We start from the raw sequence: 27150 nt of genomic DNA, 5'->3' as shown, positions 1-27150 counted from the left end.
CTGTTGGCTCTAGAGGAGGCTCCGACTGCTGACATGGCCTCCCCTCCTCCTCCTGCCCCCCCCCCCAGTCTTTGCCTGAACCCCAGCCCAACCTGGAGCAGGGGGACATAGGAATTAGATGGGTATAGAATACTTCCTTTCCACCCAGAGACCACTTTAAGACCAGGAGATAGGAGAAGGTTACCTGGGGAGAAGGGAGGGGCTGAGTGTGTGGAATGAGTTTTCAGAAGAGCCAGAGTAGAAGCCTCTTCCTTCTGGGGTCTGTGTACCAGCCCCCAGTACGCTAAAACCTCCCTGAAATCCGGAACTTAGGGAAGGAGCCCCTTGTAGCACATGCTGAGCCCTCCCCCACCTCCTCCCCCGTCATCACTGAGAACATGCCGCAGAGAAGAGGGTGGGCTGGAGAGGAAGTCACCTACCCGCTGGTGCCGGGTCTCTGGGTCTGAGAGAATCGCCAGTCCGTGTTGGGCGGGGCTTGCTGTGGAGAAAACAGAGGGAAAGGGGCTGAGGACCCATAAGCAGTCAGAATGTCACCCGAGCCCCGGGGCTGGGCAGGGAGGGAAAGAGGGAGATGGACACAGAGAAGAAAAGAGGATAAGAGGAGGGAGGGGCAGACTCATCTCCAAAGACAAAACGTACCCCAGGTCTCAGAGGTCTGAGGTACCAGAGGCAAAGAGATAAAATAACATTGATCTGACCACAGTGAGCAAACCCCGACTCCTTTGCTAAAGAAAGAGCCCATTCCTCCCTGCCTGCCTCAGAACTGCTGAGCTGAGATTCAAGGGCAGAAAGTATCTTCTGTGGAACCCAAGGGTGCAGAGAAGCACCCCCCACCCCCCCAGGAGATTTTCATGAGATTTCCACCAGCCCTAGAAGGAATTTATTCAGCTCCTCAGCTGGGAACAAAGCATCCTTGCAGCAAGATGGCCGCTGTTCTGGGTAACCCTTTTTGCGCCAGGTTGTGCTGTAACATATTCAGAAGGAGCCCTCCTCCAGGCCCTTGGCTCTTGACGACCCCTTCCCACAGCTAAACACATTATTAATTTAGGAGTCATGCCAGACTGATTCTTTGCAGGGCATCCAAGCCCCAGGACACCTCTCACCCCCAGAACTCTGCCAGACAATGCTGTGACTGAGGAAGAGAGAACAAGGCCGCTCTGTCTGGGATAGAGAAAACTGCCGGGATGGAGCGCAGCAGAGATCAAGCTCCCACAGCCTCCAAGCAGAGCCAGCTAAGTCTCCAGGGCTCCTAAGGGGCTGATCTGTAGTCATGTCCCACCTGGATGATGGTGTGGGACTTTAGCCAGATGCTTCCCTCCCGAGACCAGAGGGTGTATTATCCCATCACACACACACACACACACACACACACACACACACACACACACAGCACTCCAAGAGCCATCTCCTTAACCATTCTGAGGTGTGCTGGTAATTAACTCTCACACTTACTCCCAGAAGCAGAGGAGAAATGTATCTCTGATTACACTGGGGAGAAGAAAGACCAGAGGCTGCCAAATGACTCACTCTGAGGCTCACAGGTGGCAGTGATATGAGCAGAACCCAGAAATTTAGCATCCCAGGTACACCATGAGTCACCAGCACCAGTCCAGGACTGCCGTGGGGAACGGCACTGGGATGCCTACTCCTCAGCCTTAGACACAGGAGAATCTACATAGAGATGCAAGAACCATGACAGACTGGAAGAGAGTTGCTGGGCAAAACTCACAACCTATGTAAGGACGGCGGGTCCAAAGCGTGTTCAGTAAGGGCTGCTCAGGGATAAGGAGCCCCAGAAGACTTTTCTCTAACATAAAGCCCTAAAAGGGAAAGAATCCCATCTATGCCCCATCCCAGCAGATGAAGACTGCCCTCCTTCCTCCAGCTTTACAGGTGCAAGCGACTCAAAGTACAAATTCTGGAGTTAGACCTGAGTTAGAGCTTTCTCTACCACTTACCCTGTGAACTTGAGCAAGTCATGTGACCTTGGTGAAATTCAGTCATAAGGTGAGGAAGCTGGTATCTATCCAACAAAAATCTTGGGAAGAACGAGTGAGGTGTGGTACTCGGAGGAGGTATCGCAGAAAGGCTCTCTTAATCAGCTATCACATAGGGTTGTTGTTTCAAACTCTAATTCTGATTCGGTAGGGGCAGGGAGGAACGTAACTATAGTTTAAATAAAAGCTCCTGAGATTGTGGAAACTTGTGCCTTTTACTACTATAGTTGCCCCACATATGAGGGCCCCCTGGCATCTGGCAGAGGCTGTGGCTTTCCATCAGGCCGAGAAGGAAGGACTTGACGGAATCTCAGATACTTTGGCAACCCCCAAAGCCCTGACCCTAGATCACAGGAACACATCAAGGTTACGACGGAGCCAAAAGCCTATCTCTGAGTGTCCAGGGTCCAGGTGCTCCACGTTCCCACTTCCTGTGATAGGACAGGCAGTGACTGTCACTAAAGTCCCAGGCTGCCTATCCTACCCTTGGGCCCCAGGGTAGCTCAGCCAGCCCCCACGGCTTCTGGGCCGGAGGCAACGCTGACCTCTGCTCGGAGCCCCAGCGGGATGGAGCAGCCCATCCTGGCCCTAGAGTTCCCAGACTCATATTCTTGCACAGAGGTGACCTGGTCTAGCCCCAGGTGGAAGCAGGAAAAGGCTCCTGAGTCCTTGCAGGCCCTGGGAAACCACGCCATGGGATCCTCACCAGGGTGTGATCAGTCAGCTGTGAGTACCTCCGAGGCCAGCAGCCAGGTGGTTGGGAAGCTGTGAGGGGCCTGGGGACAGCCAGTGCATGTAAACTTGACAGCAAGCACTGGCAGTTAAAGGCGGCGTGCATGTACGACCAAGTGCCCGGTGGGGGGGGGGGGGCGGTGAGGCAAGCCCATTGGTGCATGTGACCAGTGGGTCTGTTCTGCAGGGAGGACATGCTTGAAGCCTGGGTGTGACCTATACTGCCTACAGATGCATTGTTTGACGGGGAGGGCGGGGGGCAATAGGGATGGTGGACATTAACAGTGAAGTCACGCATCAAGGGAGTAGAAAGAGGAAACCTAAAGGCTGGCAGAGCAAGCTGGCTCGGGGGTCAAGCAGGCTGGGTGCAGGAGTAGATTTGCGACTGACTCCACCCAGGACCACGCCCCCACTCAACCCTGGCCATAAAAGATTACTGGATGCCAGCTGGCAGGGATTGGTTCTACTTCCACTTACCTACAATCACCACCACCTCCCAGTACTCAGAGTCCTATCCCCACTTTGGCGTTCCACGCAATCAGTCCAAATGGTCCCCCAAATCAGGTGGAGTGCAGGCAACACTGAGCTCCACGCCCCCCTCCGCCCCCACGACCCTCAGCCCCACCCCGAGAGGAGCGGATGCAAAAAGTCCCTTTTGGGGATGGGCTGCTTCTCCATCGCAGCCCACAGGTGTCATCCTGTGGACACCTCACCTGGCTCCGCTCCTGCAGCGTATTGGAGCGGGACCGGCCGGCATCAGGCTCCAGCGCCAGAGCTGAGGGCTGCTGGACACTGAGGGGCCTGAGAAAAGTGAAGTCACTGCCATCCGAGGCTGGTGAGAAGCACGTCCTGTAGCAGTGGCTCTGCGGGTCCGAGGGCCGCAGCGTCACCTCCATGTACTTGAGCGTGCCGTCTGAGCTCAGCTGCAGGTTGGGACTAGACTGCTTATAGAAGTCCCGAGAGGGGGAGTCCTGGGGCCTGCAGCATTGGCTCCCACCCGCATCCGCAGCTGTGTGCCCCCGAAGGCACTTAGCTGACAGAAAGGTGAAGGTGACTAAGGATAAGAGACTGATGCCTGCAAGAGCCACAATGAGGTAAAGGGTAAGGTCTGAACGCTCAGGAGGGTGTGAGAGGAAATCGTTGGACCTGGGCATTTCCTCGGGATCCTCGTCCTCCAGAACCAGCAGCACCGTGGCTGTAGAGGAGAGGGAAGGGTCACCGTTGTCCCTCACCAGGACCACAACCTGCTGGGTGTCAGAGTCATCCTCCCGTAAGGCCCGGGCCGTGCGCACCTCGCCAGTACGTGCAGACACCAGGAACAGTCCTGGAGCCGTAGACTGTGGCACCAGTGAATAGGAGAGCCATGCATTGTGGCCTGCATCGGCATCCACAGCGGTCACTTTGGTGACCAAGGAGCCGGGAGGGGCAGAGCGAGGGAGACGCTGGGGGACTGAGAGTTCCCAGCCAGGTCTTGGGTGCAACACAGTCGGCGCATTATCATTCTGGTCGAGGACAAACACGTGCAGAGAGGTGCTAGAATGCAGTGGGGGAGAGCCAGAGTCTCGAACCCCCACCATGATCTGCAGCATTTGCAGCAATTCGTAGTCAAAGGTGCGTTGGGCAAAGACTCGCCCGTCCTCAGGGTTGACGTATACAAAGGAGGAAGCTGGGGCTCCCTGAATCTGATTCCCCACAATGGAGTAGGTGAGGTGAGCATTATCCCCGGTATCTGGATCCGAGGCAGCCACCGTGCAGAGAAGGGAACCTGGAGGCCGGTTTTCTGGGATGTAAGCAGTATAGAGCTGCTGACTAAAGTAGGGTGCGTTGTCGTTAACATCCGAAATGTTGAGCCTGATGGTGAGACGTGTGTGCAGGGGAGGTGAGCCCGCATCTCTGGCCAACAGTTCAATGATATAGTGGGAGGTGGTCTCCCGGTCCAAAGGCTGGCTGGTTAGCAGAGAGTAGTGGTTCTCAGAAGGCTTAATCTGAAATGGCAGGTCCGGGGAGATCTCAAGGCTCACCTCACCATTTCTCCCCGAGTCTCGGTCCCGCACATTAAACAAGCCCACTGCGGTGCCCACCGGGGTGCTCTCCAGGACAGGGTTGACCAAAGAGGCCAGTAGTACCTCTGGGGCATTGTCATTGGCATCTCCCACATCCACCTGAATCATACAGTGGCCTTCCATGGCTGGCTGTCCCTGGTCACGGGCTCTCGCATGAATTTCATAGAAACTTGACTCCTCAAAGTCTATGGGACCCAACACGTGGACTGCTCCACTGCTAGGGTCTAGGCCGAAGAGATTACGCACTACCTCAGATGTATGGTCTCCGAAAGAATAGTCTAGCTGGCCATTGGTGCCCTCGTCTGGATCAGTGGCATTGAGGCGGAGGAGCAGTGTACCCACGGGTGTGTTCTCTGGGAGCCCCACACGAAGAACTGAGGACTGGAAGGTGGGGGCGTTATCATTGACATCCAGCACTATGACGGAGATGAGGGTAGTCCCTGAGCGGGCTGGGATGCCCCCGTCCACGGCAGTGAGCACCAGCTGATGTCTTGCCTGGGCTTCACGGTCCAGCTGCCGATCTAGCACCAGCTCTGGGAACAGCTTCCCATCTTTTAGGGTCTTCACATTCAGAGAGAAGCGGCTGCTGGGGCTTAGAGTGTAGAAGCTCACGGTATTGGTGCCCACATCCGGATCCTGGGCACTATCCAGAGGGAATCGTGCCCCAAGTGCAGCCGATTCTGAGATGCGTATCTCTCGCTCCGAGGTGGCAAAGCTAGGAGAGTTGTCATTGAGATCCAGGATCTCTACCTCTACGCGCATCAGTTCCAAGGGGTGTTCAGTCACCACCTGCACAGGCAGCAGGCAGCTCGTAGTGGCTCCACACAGGCTCTCTCGGTCAATCTTTTGATTCACTGCCAGAGCACCACTCACCAAGCTCAGCGAAAAATAGTGTCCATTCTCCTCCGACCCCAACCGCAGTCGGCGGCTCGACAGATCTGTCACCTTGAAGCCTAGATCCTGAGCAATATTCCCCACCAGCGTCCCCGGCTCAGACTCCTCCACCACTGAGTAACGAAGCTGCCCGGACACCCAGCCCCAGCAGCACAAGGACAACATGCACAGCACTTGCCATTTCCCAGCGAGCTGTGGGGGTGTCTTAGGCCCCATGACCCAGAAGGCCCTTCCTGGACACTGACTCTGTGCTGTCCTGTCTCCAAGGTAGACCCAGGTCTTGGAATGTAGCAGCTGAAATCCCTTATGTCTCCTTCCAGCCTCTTAAAAATTGCTCCGAGGTCTGTCTGCCTGCAGCAGTTCTTCTTAGTCACCAAATGGCGGGGGTGGGTGGGGGGGGGGATGGGAACTGAATCTGAGTGGAGCTGGGGAACAGGGGGAGGAGAGGTGGGCAGGAAGAGCAGATCCCCCACCTCTGCTCTGAGTCTGATTGGCCAAAAAGTCTGTCTGCTCTCAACCAATTATGAAGTCTCCTTGGTCCTGGAAACCTTAGGAACAGGCAAATCTGTGTCAATGAAACCTCCTACCTCCCCACTCATTTCATGCTGCAGGTTGATTCAGCCCCCTTGGCAGCAAAGCTGGACAGCTCAGATGGTGCTCAACAGGGAAGACAAAGTGGTACAAAACTTCTCAGTGCTCTGTCCCAGCAACTTCCCTCAGGACTTCAGAAGCTCCCACTACTTCGCTTAAACCAACAAAACTGTGTCCTTCCAGGGGAGGCAAAGCCCATGTGAACGCCCCTCCCCCATCCCGCCAAATGCTGCTAAGTTGAGAGAAAAGATTTGTTAGGATCCTGTCAAGCCTTGTTCTGACCCTCCATCAATGCTTTGAGGAATCTCAATGGCAGCTGATGGTTCCAGGACTCAGCTTTTCTGAGCTCCCTTACTTGAGCTGTGGAATGAGCGTAATAGCTCATGGTAGGGGGAATGTTCCCGGGACTGATCCAGGTCCCCCAGGAGAGTGACTAGAAGCTAGGCACGGTTTCCAGGATTTATGGTTTCACAACTCGACTTAAAGACTCCCAGAGTGGCTGTCTCTGAGTTCCTCAGCTGTAGACCAGTTTTCTGACATTAAGTGATCTCACTTACATCGCTTTTCCCGCCAAAGAAGTGATGCTCCCTTGCCCCCATTCTCTTGTGTCTAGCTCAAATCTCAGTGGGGACCTGACTGGGATTCCTGAAGATCTGGACTCTGCTTGTACCTTGATGCCTCCCTACCCGCTCGGCTCTCTCCTCTTTGTGCTTCCTGCTGTTCCAATGCAGAGAGTTCTCTCTACATTGGGTTAGGGAGTACTTGATACTGTGGGGCAAATATATTAGTCCCCCTCAATTCACTGGGAAATGGTAACCTGGAGTCAAGGTAGTCCAGAATGTGGCCTCCTCATGCAGGAAGAGAAAGACTCCTCTTGGGTTTAGGCGACTGCCTGGGACATCCTACCCTGGTGCAGCAGAGCCTTCTGCGCTCCCACACTCCGGCAGCAGGCTTCCACAGTACCCTGACTCTTGCTCATTACCTTCATTTCTTACCCTCAGATAAGGGCATGACCCACCCCAAGTACTAATCTGTGACAGCTTCCCGATTATTCACAAAACACTTCTAAAGCACACCATCTACCACACAGTTACACTCACTATGGACTCTCACAGACAGACCAACGGTCGCTGGGACGTGGCCCAGCCATAAGCCTGCATCAGAATAACCCTCAAGCGTTGGCTGAGCCTGCAAAGGTCTCACCTCTAGCCCATACAGAAGATCAGAGGGTGGGCAGCTCGGGCGAACAGGTTCCCCTGCCATAGGTGCGCTGGGTGACTTCACCATCATGAAGCTATCACTCCGAGTGGGTGCAGAAGCCAAAGGTGTACAGCCATGAGAGTGGCCGCCCACATCAACAAACTTGATAGGGTCATCTGACCCTAGCTGGATTCGGAGGATCCCATTGGAAGGAGGAAGCCCCTCCCTCCTTCGAGAGCGGGTAAGACAGGCACAGGTTCCAGCAGGAAAGCAGGGCACTCCACAGGCAGCCCCGCGCAGACACTTCGAGAGTAGTGCCACGAACGAGCCAAAGGAGACAAAGCAAATTGCCACTAGTGATACGGCCAAGTAGAGGGTCAGGCGGGATTCTCCTTCCCTTGGAGCCGAAGATTCTCGAAGATCGGGGACAACTGGATGAGTGTCTTCCTCCAAGGACACTAGTAGAGTAACAGAGGTAGAGAGTGGTGGGCTACCACTATCCTTTACCACAATGACCAGCTTCTGTGGTGGGAGATCAGCTGGGATGGGAACTGCCGTCCGTACCTCCCCAGCATAGCGAGACACCGCAAACAGGCTGGGGTCTGGGGCCTCCAGCAACTGATAGGAAACCCAAGCATTGTAACCCGAATCCAAGTCCACAGCAGTCACCTTTGTGACTAGGTGGCCAGCACCAACTGATGGAGGCAGTGCTTGAGGACATAAGGAACCAGGCCGGGCCCTGGGGCGGAGCACAGCTGGGGCATTGTCGTTGAGGTCCAGCACAAACAGACGAACTGTCACGGTGCTACTAAGAGGTGGGTTGCCCCGATCCCGGGCCTGCACCTCAAACTGCAATGTCTGCGTTTGCTCATAATCAAAGGATCGAGTAGCATGAACAGCTCCTGTCTGGGGGTTCAGAGAGATAAAGGAAGAAGCTGAAACATCTCTATTTCTGGGCTCCAGAAGAGAGTAGGAGATAAGTGCATTCAAGCCAGAGTCTGGGTCAGAGGCTGCAAGGGAACAAAGCAGGTCCCCTGGGCGATTGTTCTCAGGAACAAACACCTCATGTGACCTCTGGAAGAAAGAGGGTGGGTTATCGTTCACATCTGAAATATTGAGGAAAATAGTCCTCTGGGTACTCAGAGGAGGATTCCCAGCATCAGAAGCAGTGACCATGATGTCATAGCTGGATTTGGCCTCTCGGTCCAAGGGCCCAGCAGTCACCAGGGAGAACTGGTTCCTGAAGGCAGACTTGAGGGCAAATGGCAGGTGGTCAGGAATACGGAGGCTCACATCTCCATTTGACCCTGAGTCAGGGTCCTGCACACTGATGAGTGCCACTACAGTGCCAGGTTCTGCACTCTCGGGAAGAGTCCCAAGCTCTGAGGTCACTGTGATGTGTGGGGCATTGTCATTTACATCTAGGAGATCCACCCGAAGGCTGCAATGTTGCTCCATGGCTGGAGAACCCCCATCGCGAGCCCGAATATCAAATTCATAGTAATTCTCACTCTCAAAGTCTAGGGGCCCCTGAAGGGTAAGCTTTCCAGTAGTTGGGTGAAGGCTAAAGAGGTTTCTCACACGATCAGGGGTGTGACCACTGAAAGAAAAGGTGACGTTACCACTGGGACCCAGGTCTGGGTCAGAGGCATTGAGCTGGATGAGCAGCATGCCGGCTGGGGCACTCTCCAACACACTAATCCTATAGCTGGATTGCTGGAAGGCTGGGGCGTTGTCATTCACGTCCAGCACAGATACCCGGAGCTCTGCGGTGCCAGATCTCGGGGGGTTCCCTCCATCCACAGCAGTCAGCACCAGGCGGTAGTCTGACTGCTTCTCCCGATCCAAAGGCTTCTCCAGGAGCAGCTCTGGGACCAGGCTGCCGTCGCTGCGCTTCTTGACATCCAGTGCAAAGTGTTCGTTGGAGCTTAGTCTATAGCTGCTGATAGAATTGCTCCCCACATCTGCATCCTGAGCCTTTTCCAAGGGGAAACGCTGTCCTGGAGGAGCGGCCTCCCCAATTTCCAAGTCCAGCTGCTGCCGAGGAAATCGGGGGGCGTGATCATTCACATCCACGATTTCTACCTCCGCTCGGTACATTTCCAAAGGCCCTTCGGTTACAAACTCCAGGGGCACGATGCAGCTGGTACTGAGTCCACACAGTGCCTCTCGATCAATTGGATTCTTGATGAGCAGGGCTCCGCTGTCCAAATCCACACGGAAGTGTCTTTGGTTCACCTCTCCAGCAACCTGCAGCCTACGAGCTGACAGACTCTCTGTATCCAGCAGGAAATCTTGGGCGACATTCCCTACAAAAGTCCCTTCCTGTGACTCCTCTGGGACTGGGTAGCGGATCTGCCCACAAACGTAACCCAGGTGGCAAATGAGGAACAAAAGGGTAGCCCCCCAGCAGATTTCTACCCAGCTTCCCACCTTGCGGAGCATTGCTGCTTCCCGCTAGCCCTCTACCTGGTCCTGGGAAGCAGAAGAAGCCGACCCGCCCCAAACGGCAACAGCAGCTGGAGACTCCTCTCTCTCTTTCGTGGCGCCGCTCTGGCGCGCGGCTGGGCCGGCGCCGCAAGGGTTACGCGCCGTGTTTGCTGGTGGCGGGGTAGATTTGTCTGCCTTCCACCACCCGATTGGCAGACAGTAGCTCCTGGGCTCAGCCAATAGGCTGAGCAGAGAACATCCCAATAGCAGCAGGGTTAATGCGTCGCAGCACTGGAGGAAAAAAAAAAAAACCCCAAAACCAAAAACCACCTATCTTTTCGCCTTCCTCCCAATCAACAGCATTTCTTTCTATAGGTTTATTATCTCCATGAGAAGCAGACAACATGTATGTATGTTTTTCCCCCCTAACACACCAACTTCCCCCGCCCCTTTTCGGTGGGGTTGGGGGGCGGGGTGGCGCGGGAAACAGACAGCCAGAGCCCTAGCAACCTGCAGCCCAGAGAGGAGTAGCCATTTGAGACTGGTCACTTTGTCCAAGCCAGTGTTGCCATCCATCAATATTCTAAATGGGTAGTTTCTGCCTCAGTCTGATGTATTAGAGCAACAACTAATTAGAAGCAGTGCCATATACTCAAAACTCTGCCCCTCTGCAGATTATTCAGAAACATATCCATCTCTTTGCAGAAAGACTTACACATTAGTGTAGCCAATTAAATTTATGCAGCACACGTTTTTGTTGTAACAGGAGGTGCAGCAGAAACCAAATCTCTCTTATTCAGACACTAGCTAGTGATACACTGAATTACCATTCATTGATTTCAAGGACAGTATAGAAGGAGATGAAGCCAGGTGGAGGGAGCCAGGAGAGGGAGATGTTCCAAATCAGTAAAGAATCAGTGTGTCTGGGAGGCGCTAAGGACTAGATCTCATTACCTGGCAGAATGCTAATGTTCACAGATTTAATAGCTTCCTTGAATGATTGCGTTCAGCCACTAACAGCTTTGTGCCCACAAATCCCCTTTATCTGACACCATGGTATGCTTGATTTGTTGTTAATTACCACAAGAGACAGTTTCAAATGAGCAAGCTTTTCACTTGGCCCCAGGGGGCCTCTTGGAGCTAGAGACTGGATTCACACTAGACCCTCCCAGGAGCCTGGCTACCACCTTGCACACACACAGAAACACAGATCATCTCACACTGTAGTTACCTGCAAACTATAATCCTAGTGACAAACTCATCAGGAGCACAGAGAGAAAAATCCAGCCTGATCTGGACATAAGATTTCTTAACTCATCTGAATCCTCACCTAGGTCACCACAGGCTGCAAAAACCACCAGCAAAACCCAGGTTTCTTATCCTCCCCAGATTTTTAACCAAACCCGTAATCCTCAGGAATATCCTTTTGACTCTGGTGAAGCTAGCAACCTACATTCTGGTCTCAAAGAGAGGGATCTGGCTTTCTGTATCTTTTTTTTTTTTTTTTAACCAAAAAACAACTAAACCTCCTCCCAGAGGAATGATGGAGGTATCAATCAGTCTGACCTACCAGGTGTTTGGGGCAGGATTCACTATCACAGTGAATGGCACCAGCATCAACCCAGCTGCCCCAGTCAGCAAAGGGGAGGGAGAGGCAGAGCCATCCTTGACTCATTCCTCTCCCCGACTCCCTATATCATGTCAATCAACAAGTCCTGACGATTATACTACAGTCAACACCTTCCATTTATACTCTCACTGTGGTGGTTCAAGCATTTATCAATCTTCTCCTCAAGTATTTTAACAGCCTTTTAACTGTTCTCTTTGTCTTCAGTAGCAATATCCCCAGTCTATTTTACTTATGGGTGCCAGGATAATCGCTCTAAAACAAAAAACCTAGATGCATCATACATATGTGAGTTCAAAATTCTGCAGTGACTATCATCGATACAGAATAAAATCAAAACTGCTGGGTCTGGCCTAAAAATAACTTAAGATCTAACTCCTGCCTACTTGCTGCACTTTATCTCTTGCCAAGACTGTTTTACAAACATATTTTAAGGTCCAGCAATCATGAAATATCATTATCCATCTGCATGAAATTCCCTGCAAGGATCTTTTTCCTTCTTCCCTTTTAGTTCTCAACTTAAGTTCTTAGCTTTCAGCTCAACTTTATGTTCTCAGCTCAAGCATCACCACCTCTATGAAGTCTTCCTGATTTCCCCAGTCTGGCTTAGGTGTTTCTTTCCCTTTGCTCTGACAGCTTCTTGTGTTATGCAGATCTTCACTGTCATTTTTTTTGCCTCTGTTTCCTATGGTACTCTAGACACCATAATAACACGAAGTGTGTCTTTTCATCTTTTATAGTTGTCTGCACAGGGGGTTGCTCAATAAATGGTGAATTATTGTTATCATTAGTTCAATAGTAGTTATTGAATACTTAAGACTTTACATGAATACTTTATATTCACTATGTTTTATATGACCTACTTCTAACTTACACAACCATTTTGAAGGATATTATCTTTATTTTATAGATGAGGAAACTGGAGTTCAGAGAGGTTAAGAGACGTGCCTAAAGCTAAACATCTACTATGTGTGGCACTAGGATTCCCTCCACTCCCACCCCTGGTTTGTCTGGAAAGAAACAGTCTCTTTCTATAACATCTTAAATGATTTTTCTACTAGTTTGTCATCTGTATGACCATAAACTGGCCTTTTACTGATGCCTTTCATATTCAAGAACTAGACCTCTTGCAGGTCTCAATATTTGCAAGTTCACACCAAAACAAACAGGCATACAGTTGATTACTAGCATTGGAACATCATAAAGCCTTAATCCTACAAATCCCTGACTTGATCTTTTTCTAGCAGGTGTGTGATTCTCCCATCTTTACATGGTAAAAACAGCTTTATTGAGATACAGTTCACATACCATACAATTCATTCATTTAAAATTTACAATTTTGGGGCACCTGGGTGGCTCAGTCATTAAGTGTCTGCCTTCAGCTCAGGTCATGATCCCAGGGTTCTGGGATCGAGCCCCGCATCGGGCTCCCTGCTCCGCGGGAAGCCTGCTTCTCCCTCTCCCACTCCCCCTGCTTGTGTTCCTTCTCTCGCTGTGTTTCTCTCTGTCAGATAAATAAAATCTTTAAAAAAAATAATAAAATGCACAATTTGATGGTTTGTAGTATATTCACATATACTAAAAGGATACAACCATCACCACAATCTAATTATAGAACATTTCTGTCATCCCTCAAAGAGGTTCCATACCCACTGACCAGCTCTAGATTTTTTAAGAACAGCTGCCCAGATGCTAGTGGTTTAGGAAGATTTTCTCTTTAGATCACTGAAGCATCCTCTTATGTCTTCTCTACATTGCTCCTCTAGAGCTATTCTATACACATATGTATTTTTATACCACATTTATTTATGTATTTGAGTATAGTTGACAGTGTTACATTAGTTTCAGGTGTGCAACACAGCACTTCAGCAAGTTTATAGAGCTATTCTATAGAATATTTTAAGGTTGGGAAATAACAGAATTTTCTAAGTTCGGCCTGGCCCAGTAAGCCCAGTTCTGTGAACACCAGGATAACACTTCGCTTCATAAATGTGTTGATAGCCTGGTAGATTCTAGAGCAGTAGTTTCAAACTAGTCTGCACTTTAGAATCACTTGGGGACCTTCAAACAATACTGATCCCTGTGTCCCACCCCCAGGGATTGTGCTTTAATTGGTCTTGGGTGTGGCCCAGGCTTCAGAATTTTTAAGGGGTCCCCAGCTAATGCTAGTGTACAACCAAGTCTGACAGCTTCTTCTTTCTGGCTGTCGTCTTTCCTTAGCCTTTCCATTTACGCCTCTACTTTGTCATTTCTGGCTGTCTCCAGATTTCCTCATTTCCAAGGTGTGTTTAAGATTGGGGGTGGCAAATAATAAAAATAATAATAGTAATAACTAATAATTTTTTAACACTTAGGATACACCAGGTTCTGAGATTAACTTGGCCAAGGACTCATAGCTGATAAGTAGTGGAGCCTCATTTGTCTAACTGCCAAATCCAAGGGTTAATAACAATAATATATTTATTAGTATACTAATATACTTTATTGGTCATAAAATAACACTGGTTATCCCACAACTGGAAGTGTGTATCAGTTTCACCCCAAGACAAAAGCCTTGCAGTTACCTGCACATCAGCCTGAATAAATGAAAGCTTTACCTTTCTCAAGTTACAAATTTACCTACCTTTTACACTGTGTGTATACTTAAGAAAAATAATGCTGGACGGATGGGGATTATTCACCGGGGGCACAAAAGAACTTTCAGTTTGTACCATATGTTCTTTTGGATTGTCTGGATTTATTTTATTTATTTATTTTTTTTTAAAGATTTTATTTATTTATTTGACAGAGAAAGACACAGCGAGAGAGGGAACACAAGCAGGGGGAGTGGGAGAGGGAGAAGCAGACTCCCTGCTCGGCAGGGAGCCCGATGCGGGACTCGATCCAGGGACTCCAGGATCATGACCTGAGCCGAAGGCAGTCGCTTAACCAACTGAGCCACCCAGGTGCCCTGTCTGGATTTATTTTTAAAATAAATGGTTACTTTTACTTTTATAATTAATGGTGGTTATATCTTTAGATTTGGGGATTCAAGTTAGTTATAATTATGTCTTTATACTTTTCTCTATTTTCCAAATTTTCTTTTTTTTTAAGATTTTATTTATTTATTTGACAGAGAGAGACACAGCGAGAGAGGGAACACAAGCAGGGGAAGTGGGGGAGGGAGAAGCAGGCTTCCCGTGGAGCAGGGAGCCTGATGCAGGGCTTGATCCCAGGACTCTGGGATCATGACCTGAGCCGAAGGCAGACGCTTAACGACTGAGCCACCCAGGCGCCCCAGTTTTCCAAATTTTCCAAATTTTCTATAATACTACTATACCATAAAAATATTTTGTAAGTAATATACATATTATTTCCAGCAGGGTACTTGACTTAAAACTTGAAGGACATCTAGAATTTTATTTCTTTCATAGAAAATCATCTGAGAACAAGGTACAGGATCTGCGTAGGCAAAGGAACATTATCAGTAAACCATTAGTTTTAATGAAGATGTAGCAATCAAATGAAAGATGGACAAATGAGGTACTATATTCCAAGCATCTGTCACTGGTTAGAGATATCTAGCAGCTTGTTCTCAATGCAAATGACACCAAGCTAAGTTCTGAGTGCTGAGATCTTGGCTTATCATTTAATGCCCCCTTAGCAAGATGGGTTAGTTGTGACGGCAAGTGAGTGCTGAGGGTGGGAATTGGGGCCACACATGAGTCAATCAACTCTACATTGTGTGGGTCCACAAACCACACTCTAGCCAGGCCATCCTTTTCACAAAGGCATGATGTTTGATCTAGGCAGGGCAAGGTGAAAATGTGGACGCATCATTAGGAAATCATCTTCATCACTAAAAAACAGCTCCATTCCTTCCTGAACCTGGTGCAGGCATCAAAAAGCATTAATATCGTTCTGGGATGCTAACACTTACCTGTCCAGGAGGGGAGCTCTCTGCACCCAACACTTGCCTATAGAACACCGGATCACAGCTCCGCAGCGTGTTCTGGCGGCTGGCCAGTGGGCTGGCAGCACCAGGTTTCTTCAGCAGCGGGTCGCTGCAGCGTGAGTCGGTGGTGAGGTACACCTGATGGTAAAGGTGTGGTGGCATCAGGCCACCCCGCACGGCGTCTGCATGCAGAGAGGACCCTGGTGTTCGGTACAGGGAGCTCACTGGAGCTCGGTACAGGTCCCTGGACTGCTTCCACTTGTAAACTTTGAATATAATCACTCCCAGTACTGTGACTGCAAACCCCACAGAAACCAGGATTAGAGAGAGGAGTAGATAAAAGGTGAGATTTTTATTCTGCTCCCGAGGGGCAGAGCCGGAGGGGAACTCAGCCCGGGCTTCAGGAGAATCCTCGGTTACTGACACAGTCAGGGTTGCAGTGGTGGACAGTGATGGCTCCCCGTTGTCTTTGATCAAGACCATAAGAGTCTGCCTGGGCACATCTGTGTCCTGGACTGCACGGGAAGTGCTGACTTGACCTGTGTGAAGCCCCACGGCAAAAAGGCTCTGGTTGGAGTCTCCCAAGAGGCTGTAGGAGAGCCAGGCATTGTGCCCTGCATCGGGATCCCAGCCTACCACCCGTGAGACCACATGGCCAGGAGCGGTGGCTCTGGGCAGCATCTCCACCGAGCTCCGGCCAGGCCGGGGGTATAAGACCTGGGGGGCATTGTCATTGCAGTCAGTGACAAATATATTCACGCTGATGTTGGTGGTCAGGACCGGAGTGCCCCCATCACTGACATGAGCTGTTATTTCGAACTCTCGCCGATCTTCATAATCCAGGGGCACTAAGGATGACACGACGCCACTGTCACGATTTATTGTGAAATAGTGGCCCACTAGCCCAGTTTCAGCTCCTTGCTCCAAGAGAAAGAAGGAAAGGCGAGCATTCTGCGGGGCATCTGGGTCCCAGACACTTAGATTTAGTATTGGAACCCCAGGGATGTTATTTTCCTCAACATAAACATCATAGGAGGACTGGGAAGACTGTGGAGGGTTGTCGTTGATGTCAGAGACTTGTACCTGCACAACTGTAAGAGCTGAGAGAGAAGGGACTCCCGAGTCTCGAGCGGTAATGCTGAGGTTGTATTCTGGGACAGTCTCACGATCCAGGGCTGCACTGGTTTTCAAAGTAAAGTAATTCTTGAGCGAAGAAGTAAGACTGAAGGGGAGACCTGGAGGAACCTCGCAAGTCACCAATCCATTCTCCCCAGCATCCAGATCGATCACGCTGAGCAAAGCAATGACAGTTCCAAGCGGGGCATCCTCAGGGACTGGGCTGTACACGGAGGTGACTGTGATCTCTGGGGCATTGTCATTCACATCAACAACCTCTACCAAAACTTTGCAATGTGCTCCTTCTGGAGTGGCGCCTTTGTCTTTGGCCTGTATGTAAATCTCGTGGAGTTTCGTGTCTTCAAAGTCCAGGCGACCCTTGATTGTCAGCACCCCAGTTACAGGATCTAAGGAGAATAGGTCTCGCACACTGGCGCGGTTGTGGCTGCCAAAAGAGTAAATGATTTCACCATTGGGGCCTTCATCCAGATCGGTTGCATGAACTTGCACCACAAGAGTGCCAGGGGCTGCATCCTCCAGGACACGCGCACGGTACAAAGACTGATTGAAGGTAGGTGCATTGTCATTCGCGTCCAGCACGGTGATGCGAATGGGAAGGGTGGCGGAACGAGCCGGAGTTCCTCCATCCAAAGCCGTCAGCACCAACTGGAGACTTGGTTCTCGCTCCCAATCAAGGGCGCGCTCCAGCACCAGCTCTGCGTACTTGGTGCTGTCCTCCCGCGTCTGAACGCGAAGCGCAAAGTACTCATTTAGGCTCAGCTCATAGGTTTGTAAGGAGTTGCTTCCTACATCGGGATCGTGCGCGCTCTCCAGCGGGAAGCGCGTGCCTGGCGCCACGGCCTCGCTAATCTCCAATTTCATTTCCCGGGTAGGGAAAGAAGGATTGTTGTCGTTGATATCCTGGATCACCACTTCGGCGCTTAACAGCTCTAGTGGGGTCTCCACTACCAGCTCCAGAGTTACAGTGCAGGAGGGCACTGTCCCACAAAGCTCCTCTCTATCCAGGCGGTCATTCACGAACATCTCTCCAGTCTCCCGGTTCACCTCAAAGAACCCTCGGCTAGTTCCGGACAACACCCGGAGCCTGCGGGCTGACAGGCTGCCGAGATCCAAACCAAGGTCCGTGACCACATTGCCCACCGCAAAACCCTTCTCTCTTTCCTCCAGGATCTCATAGCGAACGACGGCAGAAGCCCTGTGCAAAGCACCAAGCAGAAACAAAACTCCCACCACTCTTCCGCTGCTTACCAGTCCGCTCCTCCAGGCCTCTGGGACCATCTCACTCAAAGGCAGTTCCTCTTAGCAGGGTCCAGATCTTTCCAGCTTTTTCGCTGAGAAACTTTCAGCGGGTTAGCGCTTGAGCGCTGGGCGCGGAGTCGGACATGGCTTTCCGGATGCCTTTGATTTGCTCGCCGGCTGTTCAGTCTCTGCCTCATCCCGGGGCGCCGAGAGGGGACGGGCTGAGGCCCGATCTCCAGCGTCTTCATTGGCCGACAGCGGCACGCAGAGTCCCAGCCAATAACTGCACGAAGAATGCGCTAGCGCCGGGCTCTCCGAGCGGGACAAACGCTACCGACAGGAGCTTCACTTTCCTTTGGCTTCTTTCCAGAGTTTAGGGCCAAAGCGTCTTGGTAGTTATCTGTACATCGGAAACCTGCCTTAGCCTGGAAAGCCAACTGCAGAGCGATGAAGCTGGCTGTTGTGCAAGTTTTCAAACCAAAGCCTATTGTACATTTTAATCGCTCTCTGTAATTGCAAGAAGGGAGGGTCAAACCAAACCGAGAACGATACAACACTGTCTGGAAAAACACAAATTTGGTTTGTTGGAGGGCTGGGTAAATCCTATCCAGCTGGACTCTACATGTATGGGGGCATTTAGCATTTCTGTGGAAATGTGAATAATTTCAGCTTTATCTCTTACCAAATAAGACTGTATATTTTATTACTTCTTCAGTAGAGAATATCAACAGGAGCCACTCTCTGTTCAGTTTAACTGTGTTTTATGAAATTTAAAATTCAGGTTTCTTTTAAAACTGGATGTTGTTCTTTAGCTCTCATTTCTTTTTTCTTTTTTTTAAAAGATTTTATTTATTTGACAGAGAGAGAGTTTGAGAGCAGGAACACAGGCAGGAGGAGTGGGAGAGGGAGAAGCAGGCTTCCCACGGAGCATGGAGCCGGATGTGGGGCTCAATGTGGGGCTCGATCCCAGGACCCTGGGATCATGACCTGAGCTGAAGGCAGACACTTAACGACTGAGCCCCCCAGGCGCCCCTTAGCTCTCATTTCTTAAGAACCAGGGAGCAATGTGACATTTCCCTACCCCGTTTCCCAACAAACATAACCTCAACCATAATGCATAATCTCAAATACTTCCTTTTACATGGTCAATTCATTTCCCAATATCTTGTGTTCATATGCCATAAAGAGAAGATGCATTGCTAAAAAAGGATAATATCCCCCTACCCCCAAAACAGAAAAAATCCAGGCCAATTATCACCTTTATAAAATGACTGAGATATAGCAGCAAAGCTCCATGGTCTTTAGAGAATACAAAGCTTTCAACCCAAAGAATAAAAAGCCTTGAGTTTTCTGCATTAAGATTATAACTCATGAAACAAACAAAATACCAACGATTAGGATAATGAATAAGAGAATCAAGTATGAAATAAGTCGGCTAAGTTGTACATCCTTGGGCAAGAAACTACCCTCACAGGGTTTCTGGGTCCTTATCTTATAAAATGAATAAGGCAGGTAAAATGCCTGCATAGAGTAAGCCTCAATTACTGATGCAAATCACCCTATTAAATATGAGATGTAAAGTTTTAGAGCCTCATACTATTTTTGTATACTTGTCTTGGACATCACTTTGATTTCATACAGTCCTTTCTGAAATGTAAATGTACCCTGAGACAGGGAGATAGTCAAACAGGTCAAATAAGTAGGTAAGTATGTAAGTATAAAGAGGATATTTACTGAAGGGATGAAAATCCCTATTGGACCTGTTTCTCCATGTCCTCAATACTTTATCTTTTAAACCCCCTAGGTTTTGTTTTTTTTTTTATGAGTGACACAAGTGGGGAAGTTTATTAAAGCTCAAGTATATTCTCCAGATGTTAGATCAGGTAACCTGAAGAGAGAGCTGCGCACCCTGGACATGAACAGACACTTCTCCAAAGAAGACATCCAAATAGCCAAAAGACACATGAAAAAATGCTCCACATGACTTGCCATCAGGGAAATATAAATCAAAAACCACAATGAGATACTACCTTACACCAGTCAGAATGGCTTAAATTAACAAGACAGGGAACAACAAATGTTGGCGAGGATGTAAACCCCCTAGTTTTAAATACTGTTTGACAATTGATCAGACCACCAAGAAGGCTGATGGGCATTCAAACACAGAATATGTTCTATAGCATATATTCAGAATATAGAATATGGCCTAGGCACTTGCTACTCAAAGAATATGAGCCAAGAACCAACAGCATAGGCATTACCTAGGAGCTTGTTAGAAATGCAGAAATGCCCTACTCCGTACCTACTGACCAGATTTTGATTTAACAAAATACCTGTGTGATTTGGTTTTTTTTTTTTTAAGATTTTTTCATTTATTTGACAGAGAGAGACACAGTGAGAGAGGAACACAAGCAGGGGGAGTGGGAGAGGGAGAAGCAGGCTTCCCGTGGAGCAGGGAGCCTGATGCGGGGCTTGATCCCAGGACCCTGGGACCATGACCTGAGCCGAAGGCAGACGCTTAACGACCGAGCCACCCAGGCGCCCCAATACCTGTGTGATTTGAATGAATATTAGGGTTTGAGAAACACCGACCTGTGGTTTATTCAGAAATAATGGTTTATCAATCTTTTTTTTCCCCATTCACCATCACTTAATTACAACCACGGCTTTTGAAAATTAGCTTCTACAGAAGATAAGAAAAGACACTTCTCTGAAGAAGACATACAAATGGCTAACAGACACATGAAAAAATGTTCATCATCATTAGCCATCAGGGAAATCCAAATCAAAACCACACTGAGATACCACCTTACACCAGTTAGAGTGGCAAAAATGGACAGGGAAAGAAACAACAAATGTTGGAGAGGTTGTGGAGAAAGGGGAACCCTCTTACACTGTTGGTGGGAATGCAAGTTGGTACATCCACTTTGGAAAACAGTGTGGAGGTTCCTCAAAAATTTAAAAATAGAGCTACCCTATGACCCAGCAGTTGCACTACTGGGCATTTACCCCAAAGACACAGATGTAGTGAAAAGAAGGGCCATATGCACCTCAATGTTCATAGCAGCAATGTCCGCAATAGCAAACTGTGGAAAGAGCCGAGATGCCCTTCAACAGACGAATGGATAAAGAAGATGTGGTCCATATATACAATGGAATATTACTCAGCCATCAGAAAGGATGAATACCCAACTTTTACATCAACATGGATGGGACTGGAGGAGATTATGCAAAGTGAAATAAGTCAAGCACAGAAAGTCAATTATCATATGGTTTCACTTATTTGTGGAACATAAGGAATAGCATGGAGGACATTAGGAGAAGGAAGGGAAAAATGGGGGGGGGGAATTGGAGGGAGAGATGAACCATGAGAGACTATGGACTCTGAGAAACAAACTGAGGGTTTTAGAGGGGAGGGGGGGAGGGGGGATTGGTTAGCCCGGTGATGGGTATTAAGGAGGGCACATACTGCATGGAGCATTGGGTGTTATACGAAAACAACAGATCATGGATCACCACATCAAAAACCAATGATGTATTGTATCGTGACTAACATAACATAATAAAATTTAAAAAAAAAAGAAAGAAAAAGAAAATTAGCTTCTAAAAGTCGAAATAGTTTTCCCATTTATAATAAGCCCATAGTTTTCTTAAGACCTCTTCATCAGTCAGCAGAACCCTCTTGGCTCCATTTTCCATAGTAGCCACAAAGATGATCTTCAAAAAAAATTTTTTTAAGATTTTATTTACTTGAGAGAGAGTACGCAAGCAGGGGGGAGGGACAGAGGGAGAGAATCTCAAGCAGACTCCGCACTGAATATGGAGCCCAACTCAGGGCTCGATCCCACAACCCCAAGGTCATGACCTGAGCCAAAACCAAGAGTTGGACACTCAACCTACTGAGCCACCCAGGCGCCCCTGATCTTCTTAAAATTTTAATTAGATGACCCAATTATTCAGCTGAAAACTCCTTGGTAGCATCACACTGCTCTTGAAATAAAATACCAAATCCTTTACACAGTATCTAAATTCTCATGCCTTCTTCTCTTGACACTCCATTATACAGTATGGTCTTCAGCCAAGCTTCTTCTGCCCCAGGGCCTTTACAAAGGCTATTCCTCTCCTAGGGAAAGCTGCTTTCCCTTCCCTCCCTTTGCTGTGCTAATTTCTATGAATCTTTCAGGTCTCACTTTAAATGTTATTTCCTTTTTTTTTTTTTTAAGATTTTATTTATTGATTTGAGAAAGAGAGAGAGAGAATGAGAGAGAGAGCACGTGAGAAGGGGGAGGGTCAGAGGGAGAAGCAGACTCCCTGCTGAGCAGGGAGCCCGATGCGGGACTCGATCCAGGGACTCCAGGATCATGACCTGAGCCGAAGGCAGTCACTTAACCAACTGAGCCACCCAGGTGCTCTTAAATGTTATTTCCTAATAGAAGTCTTCCATTAGGCCCCAGTTAAAACCAGGATCCTTTGTTATATTCTCTCAGAGCACCTTATATTTTCTTAGCACATTTGTGCTATATTTCCTAGCACAATATTTTAGAATGATTTTTTAAGATGTGTGCTTCTTCCACTAAAAAAAAAAAAAGCTGTAGGAGGTCAGAGACCATGTCTGTTTTAATGACCACTTATATCCTTGGCATCTAGAACTGTAGGCACTTAATCCTTCCCCCTCCCCCCACTTTATTAAAATATAATTGAGGGGGCGCCTGAGTGGCTCAGTCGGTTGGGCAGCTGCCTTCGGCTCAGTTCGTGATCCCAGGTCCTGGGATCGAGCCCGCATTAGGCTCCCTGTTCGGTGGAGAGCCTGCTTCTCCCTCTCTCTCTGCCACACCTCCTGCTTGTGCTCTCTCTCATTCTGTGTCAAATAAATAAAAAATCTTAAAAAAAAAAAAGTATAATTGAGGGGTGCCTCAGTGGCTCAGTCAGTTAAGCATCTGCCTTCAGCTCAGGTCATGATCCCAGGGTCCTGGGATGGAGCCCCGTGTCAGGATTCCTGATGAGTGGGGGAATCTGCTTCTCCCTCTCCCTCTGCCCCCCTCCCGCTGTGTTCTCTCTCTCCCTCTCTCAAATAAATAAATAAAATCCTTTAAAAAATAAAGTATAATTGGCAAATAAAATTGTAAAAATTTAAGGTTTAAACATGATGATTTACTATATTATGAAGTAATTACCACAACATAGTTAACACATCCATCACCTCCATTAGTTACCGATATGTTTGTGTGTGTGTGTGGTGAGAACAATTAAGATACAGTCTCTCAGCATATTTCAAGTATATACTACAGTACTGTTAACTATAATCAACCTACTGGACATTAGAATCCTAAAACATATTCATCTCGTAAGTTTGTACCCTTTGACCAACACCTCTCTACATTTAATGATTATTAATACAGCAATCTTCATGCCAGTGGCCTAGCAATCATAAAATGCACTAAGGATTACACAGAGTCAATTATATCCATCCATTTTCCCTAGGTGTAAGTGTTTTTGGAAGATACACTCTTTGAAGCTACCCGTGGGCCTAATGAAACCATTCCTTAACCTAATGATTTGAAAAACAAAATACAGCTTGCTAAAGAGATAAATAAGGTGTGGTAATACAACTCACACTAGGGAAAAAAATAAAGATAGGAAATGGAAACACCGTGTTATATAATAGGATTATAGGATGCAATTTTCCAGTCTCTATCTTCCTTCCTTTCTGTTGTTTAATTTCAAGAGAGCCTCTGATCAATGAGATACAGCAAAGACAGTTTTAAAATAGAAAGTAAGAGCACTGGGTGTTATGCACAAACAATGAATCATGGAACACTACATCTAAAACTAATGATGTAATGTATGGGGATTAACATAAGAATAAAAAAAATTTTTTTAATAAAAAATAAAATAAAATAGAAAGTAAATATATTACAGGTGTCAAGCGTGAAGCCTTCAGGTCAGAAAGACGTGAGTTCCCATACTGGATATTACAGTTAGTAGCTATGTACCCATAAAGTTCTTATTTTTAACTTCTTTCATTTTCTTTATCTGTAAAATGGGAATAATAATAGCACCCCTTGACATAGCCAAGCATCTCAATCTGTTAATATTTTAACAGCTTTACATTTACCATAGAGTTCACCTAGACAATAAATTATTTTTAGTATATTTATAGTTATGCAACCAACACCACAATCCAGTTTTGCTGTATTCCCATCACCCCAAAAATGCCTTAATCCTGTCTGCAGTCAATCCTTGCCCCTACCCTCAGCCTCAGGCAACCACTGAGTAAAAATTCCCAAGTCCAGGGTTCCTGGCTGTCTCAGTCAGTAGAGCATGCAACTCTTGATCTCTGGGTTTTGAGTTCAAGCGACCACATTAAGTGCAGAGATTACTTACAAATAAAATCTTAAAAAAAAAATTCCCAAGTCATTCTTTAACATCTTTTTCTACATTTCCACATTCAATTAATTACCAGTACATGCCAATGCTTACTACCTCCAAAATGTATTTTGAATCTATCAATTACTTTTCCTCTCTACTGCTACTTCCTGAGCCAAATACCTTAAATAGTGCCCTATGACTGGCTACCTAATTTGAAAGGCCAATGAAAAATGAAAATAGGGGGCTCCTTGTTTAAAAATTAAGAATTTCAAGACAATAACAGCAGGGCACTAGCCCAAATTGCAGGGCCCTTCTAAGAAAGGGGACCCATGTGACTGTACAGATCACATGCTCATGAGGCTGGCCTTGCCTGGCACAGAGGAACCTCTCAAATATGTCCTAATATCATTTTTAAATCCTGGGTAACTACATCATAGTATTATTTATTCTCAGAGTATCAGTAATATAAAAAAATCCTGCTCATGGTACTGTTAAATTATTGCATTCAAGGAAAAAGTATATGTATTATCCCCTTAAAATCCTAAATATCATCTAGTAATCTTTCAATTTAACCTAATTTGCCTATTTGAGGAATATTCCAAGGTCAAATTAAGGGATCATTTGGGGAGAACTGGTATAAAAACAGATAACCAAGAGATTAATCAAACACATATCACAATTTACACAGGTGGGAAATTAAGGATTTGGTGAATAAGCTAAAGAGTTTAGCCTTAATATTTATCTGAAGTTTATTTACATGAAAAAAATATCTTGCATACTTTGAGAAGATCTATGAATCTTAAAAATAAGTTTTATATCATTTTATCTCCCCTCAGAACAAGAAGAAATTATTTCATCAATAAGAAACAAAACAGGGGGCACCTGGGTGGCTCAGTCCATTAAGCATCTGCCTTGGGCTAGGGTCATAATCTTCAGGGTCCTGGGATCAACTCCCGCATTGGGCTCCCTGCTCAGAGGGGAGCCTACTTCTCCCTCTCCCTCTATGTGCGCTCTCTCTCTCAAGTAAATAAATAAAATAATTTTAAAAAGAAACAAAACAGAGGATTATAGGGGAAGGGAGGGAAAAATAAAGTAAGATGAAATCAGAGAAGGAGACAAACCATAAGAGACTCTTAACTATAAGAAACAAACTGAGGGTTGCTGGAGGAGAGGTGGGTAGGAGGATGGGCTAACTGGATGATGGGCATTAAGGAGGGCACTGATGGAATGAGCACTGGGTGTTATATACAACTGATGAATCACTGAACTCTACCTCTGAAACTAATACACTATATGTTAATTAATTGAATTTAAATAAAAACATATTTTGAAACTACAGGGGCACCTGGGTGGCTCAGTCGGTTGAGCTTAGCGTCTGACTCTTGGTTTTGCATCAGGTCATGATCTCAGGGTCATGAGACTGAGCCCTACATTGGGCTCTGTGTTCAGCAGAGTCTGCCTAAGATTCTTTCTCCCTCCCTCTCCCTCCACCCCTCCCCATCCCCCTGCTCATGCACATGTGTGCCCTCTCTCTCTCTAAAATAAAGAAATAAAATTTTAAAAAAATATTTTGAAACAAATCAGTGATTTTAGCGATCAAAAGTTTAAGAAAAAAAGATGTTTACCTCTTCGCCTATTTGAATGCTATTCTTATCTAGTCCTGATCACATTAGGTACTCTCTTATTGTTTATTAGATAAGAAACTCAAATATACCAGGAAACTACCTGCAAAATATTAATTGCCCACTTGAAAATCTTCCAAGAGATCTAAATTCTTAGATAAAATTTCTTCAATTTTCCCCCAGCATATTATATTTTTATCTAAATTATTATCAGTTCTCACCAAATGGATAGCCTTGTGTAGTTGAATTGTTTATTTTTTAATGAAGTAATTCACTTCAAAATATACTGATAACTTTGAGTGAGAACGAAGTATAACTTTCCGATCTTTAAGCCCTCTATCAATATAAAAGTTTAGTACACAATAAAGATGCTATCTCAAATCACTGAGACAAAGATGAAGCTTTTAATGAACAGTACTGAGACAACTGGACAGTCATTTGAAAAAGAAAAAAAGATAAAATTAGATCCATACCTCAGCACACACAAGAATAAAACCCATACAGATCAAGGATCCCAATGTAAAAACAAAAAAATCATTTAAGTACTAGAAGAAAACTGATTAATTTTTCTGTAACCTCAATGTGGGGCAAGGCTTTCTAAGCATGACTCAAAACCTAAATGCAATATAAGAAAAGACTGATTAATTTGATTACATAAAAATAAAAAGGAAAAAAGATGGAAGTGCAAAAAATACTCTAAACAAAGCTGAAAGACAAATGACATACTGAGAAAAAATATTTGCAACTTATATCTTGGGCAAAGAGCTAATATCTCTAAATACATAAATAACTTTTTTTAAAATTTTCGGACAAGGCACTAAAAAATCATATAGTAAAATGAACATAAGACATGAGCAATTTTTAAAAAGAGATAAACTGTCTCTTAAATATGTGAAAAGATCTTTAAATTCAATCATAATGAGAGAAGCTCTAATCAAAACTATTTTGAAATTTTTAAAATAATCACATTAGCAAAAATTAAAAATCTTGACAACATACTCTATAGAGGAGGCTATGGGAAAATAAGCATTCTCATCTCTTGGTAGGAATGCAAAACAGTACAACCTATATGGAGGGAAACAGTTACATCTAACAAACCTATATATGCATTTACCCTATGACCTAATAATTACACTTTCAGGAATATATCCTGAAGATACACCTCAAAAATTATGAAAATACATATGTACCAGATTATTCATTACAACATTATTTGTAATTGCAAAAAGATTAGAAATTACCTAAATGGCAAACTATAGATTGACTGAATAGACTATGATATGTACACATATAATAGAGTTTTAGGAAGCTATAA

At 46.7% G+C, this 27150-nt stretch overlaps 1 protein-coding gene across 20 annotated transcripts in view; it reads right to left on the bottom strand.

The window, feature by feature from the left end:
- LOC123857349 (protocadherin gamma-C4) overlaps positions 1-27150 on the bottom strand; it is a 283181-nt gene that overhangs the window by 14628 nt on the left and 241403 nt on the right. For 17 of the 20 annotated variants that reach the window (XM_064596034.1, XM_064596027.1, XM_064596037.1 and 14 more), the window contains exon 2: positions 420-478. In XM_064596034.1, coding sequence (XP_064452104.1) covers positions 420-478 — 59 coding nt within the window. The other 3 variants (XM_064596024.1, XM_045894093.3, XM_045894104.3) reach the window with 3 other exon arrangements.

The sequence above is a fragment of the Mirounga angustirostris genome, unplaced genomic scaffold, assembly GCF_029215605.1.
Source record: "Mirounga angustirostris isolate CCGP_5_RB_7025 unplaced genomic scaffold, mMirAng1.0.hap1 SCAF_7, whole genome shotgun sequence".
In the NCBI taxonomy this organism is placed as follows: Eukaryota; Metazoa; Chordata; class Mammalia; order Carnivora; family Phocidae; genus Mirounga; species Mirounga angustirostris.
This window is presented reverse-complemented; position numbering and strand designations above follow the sequence as displayed.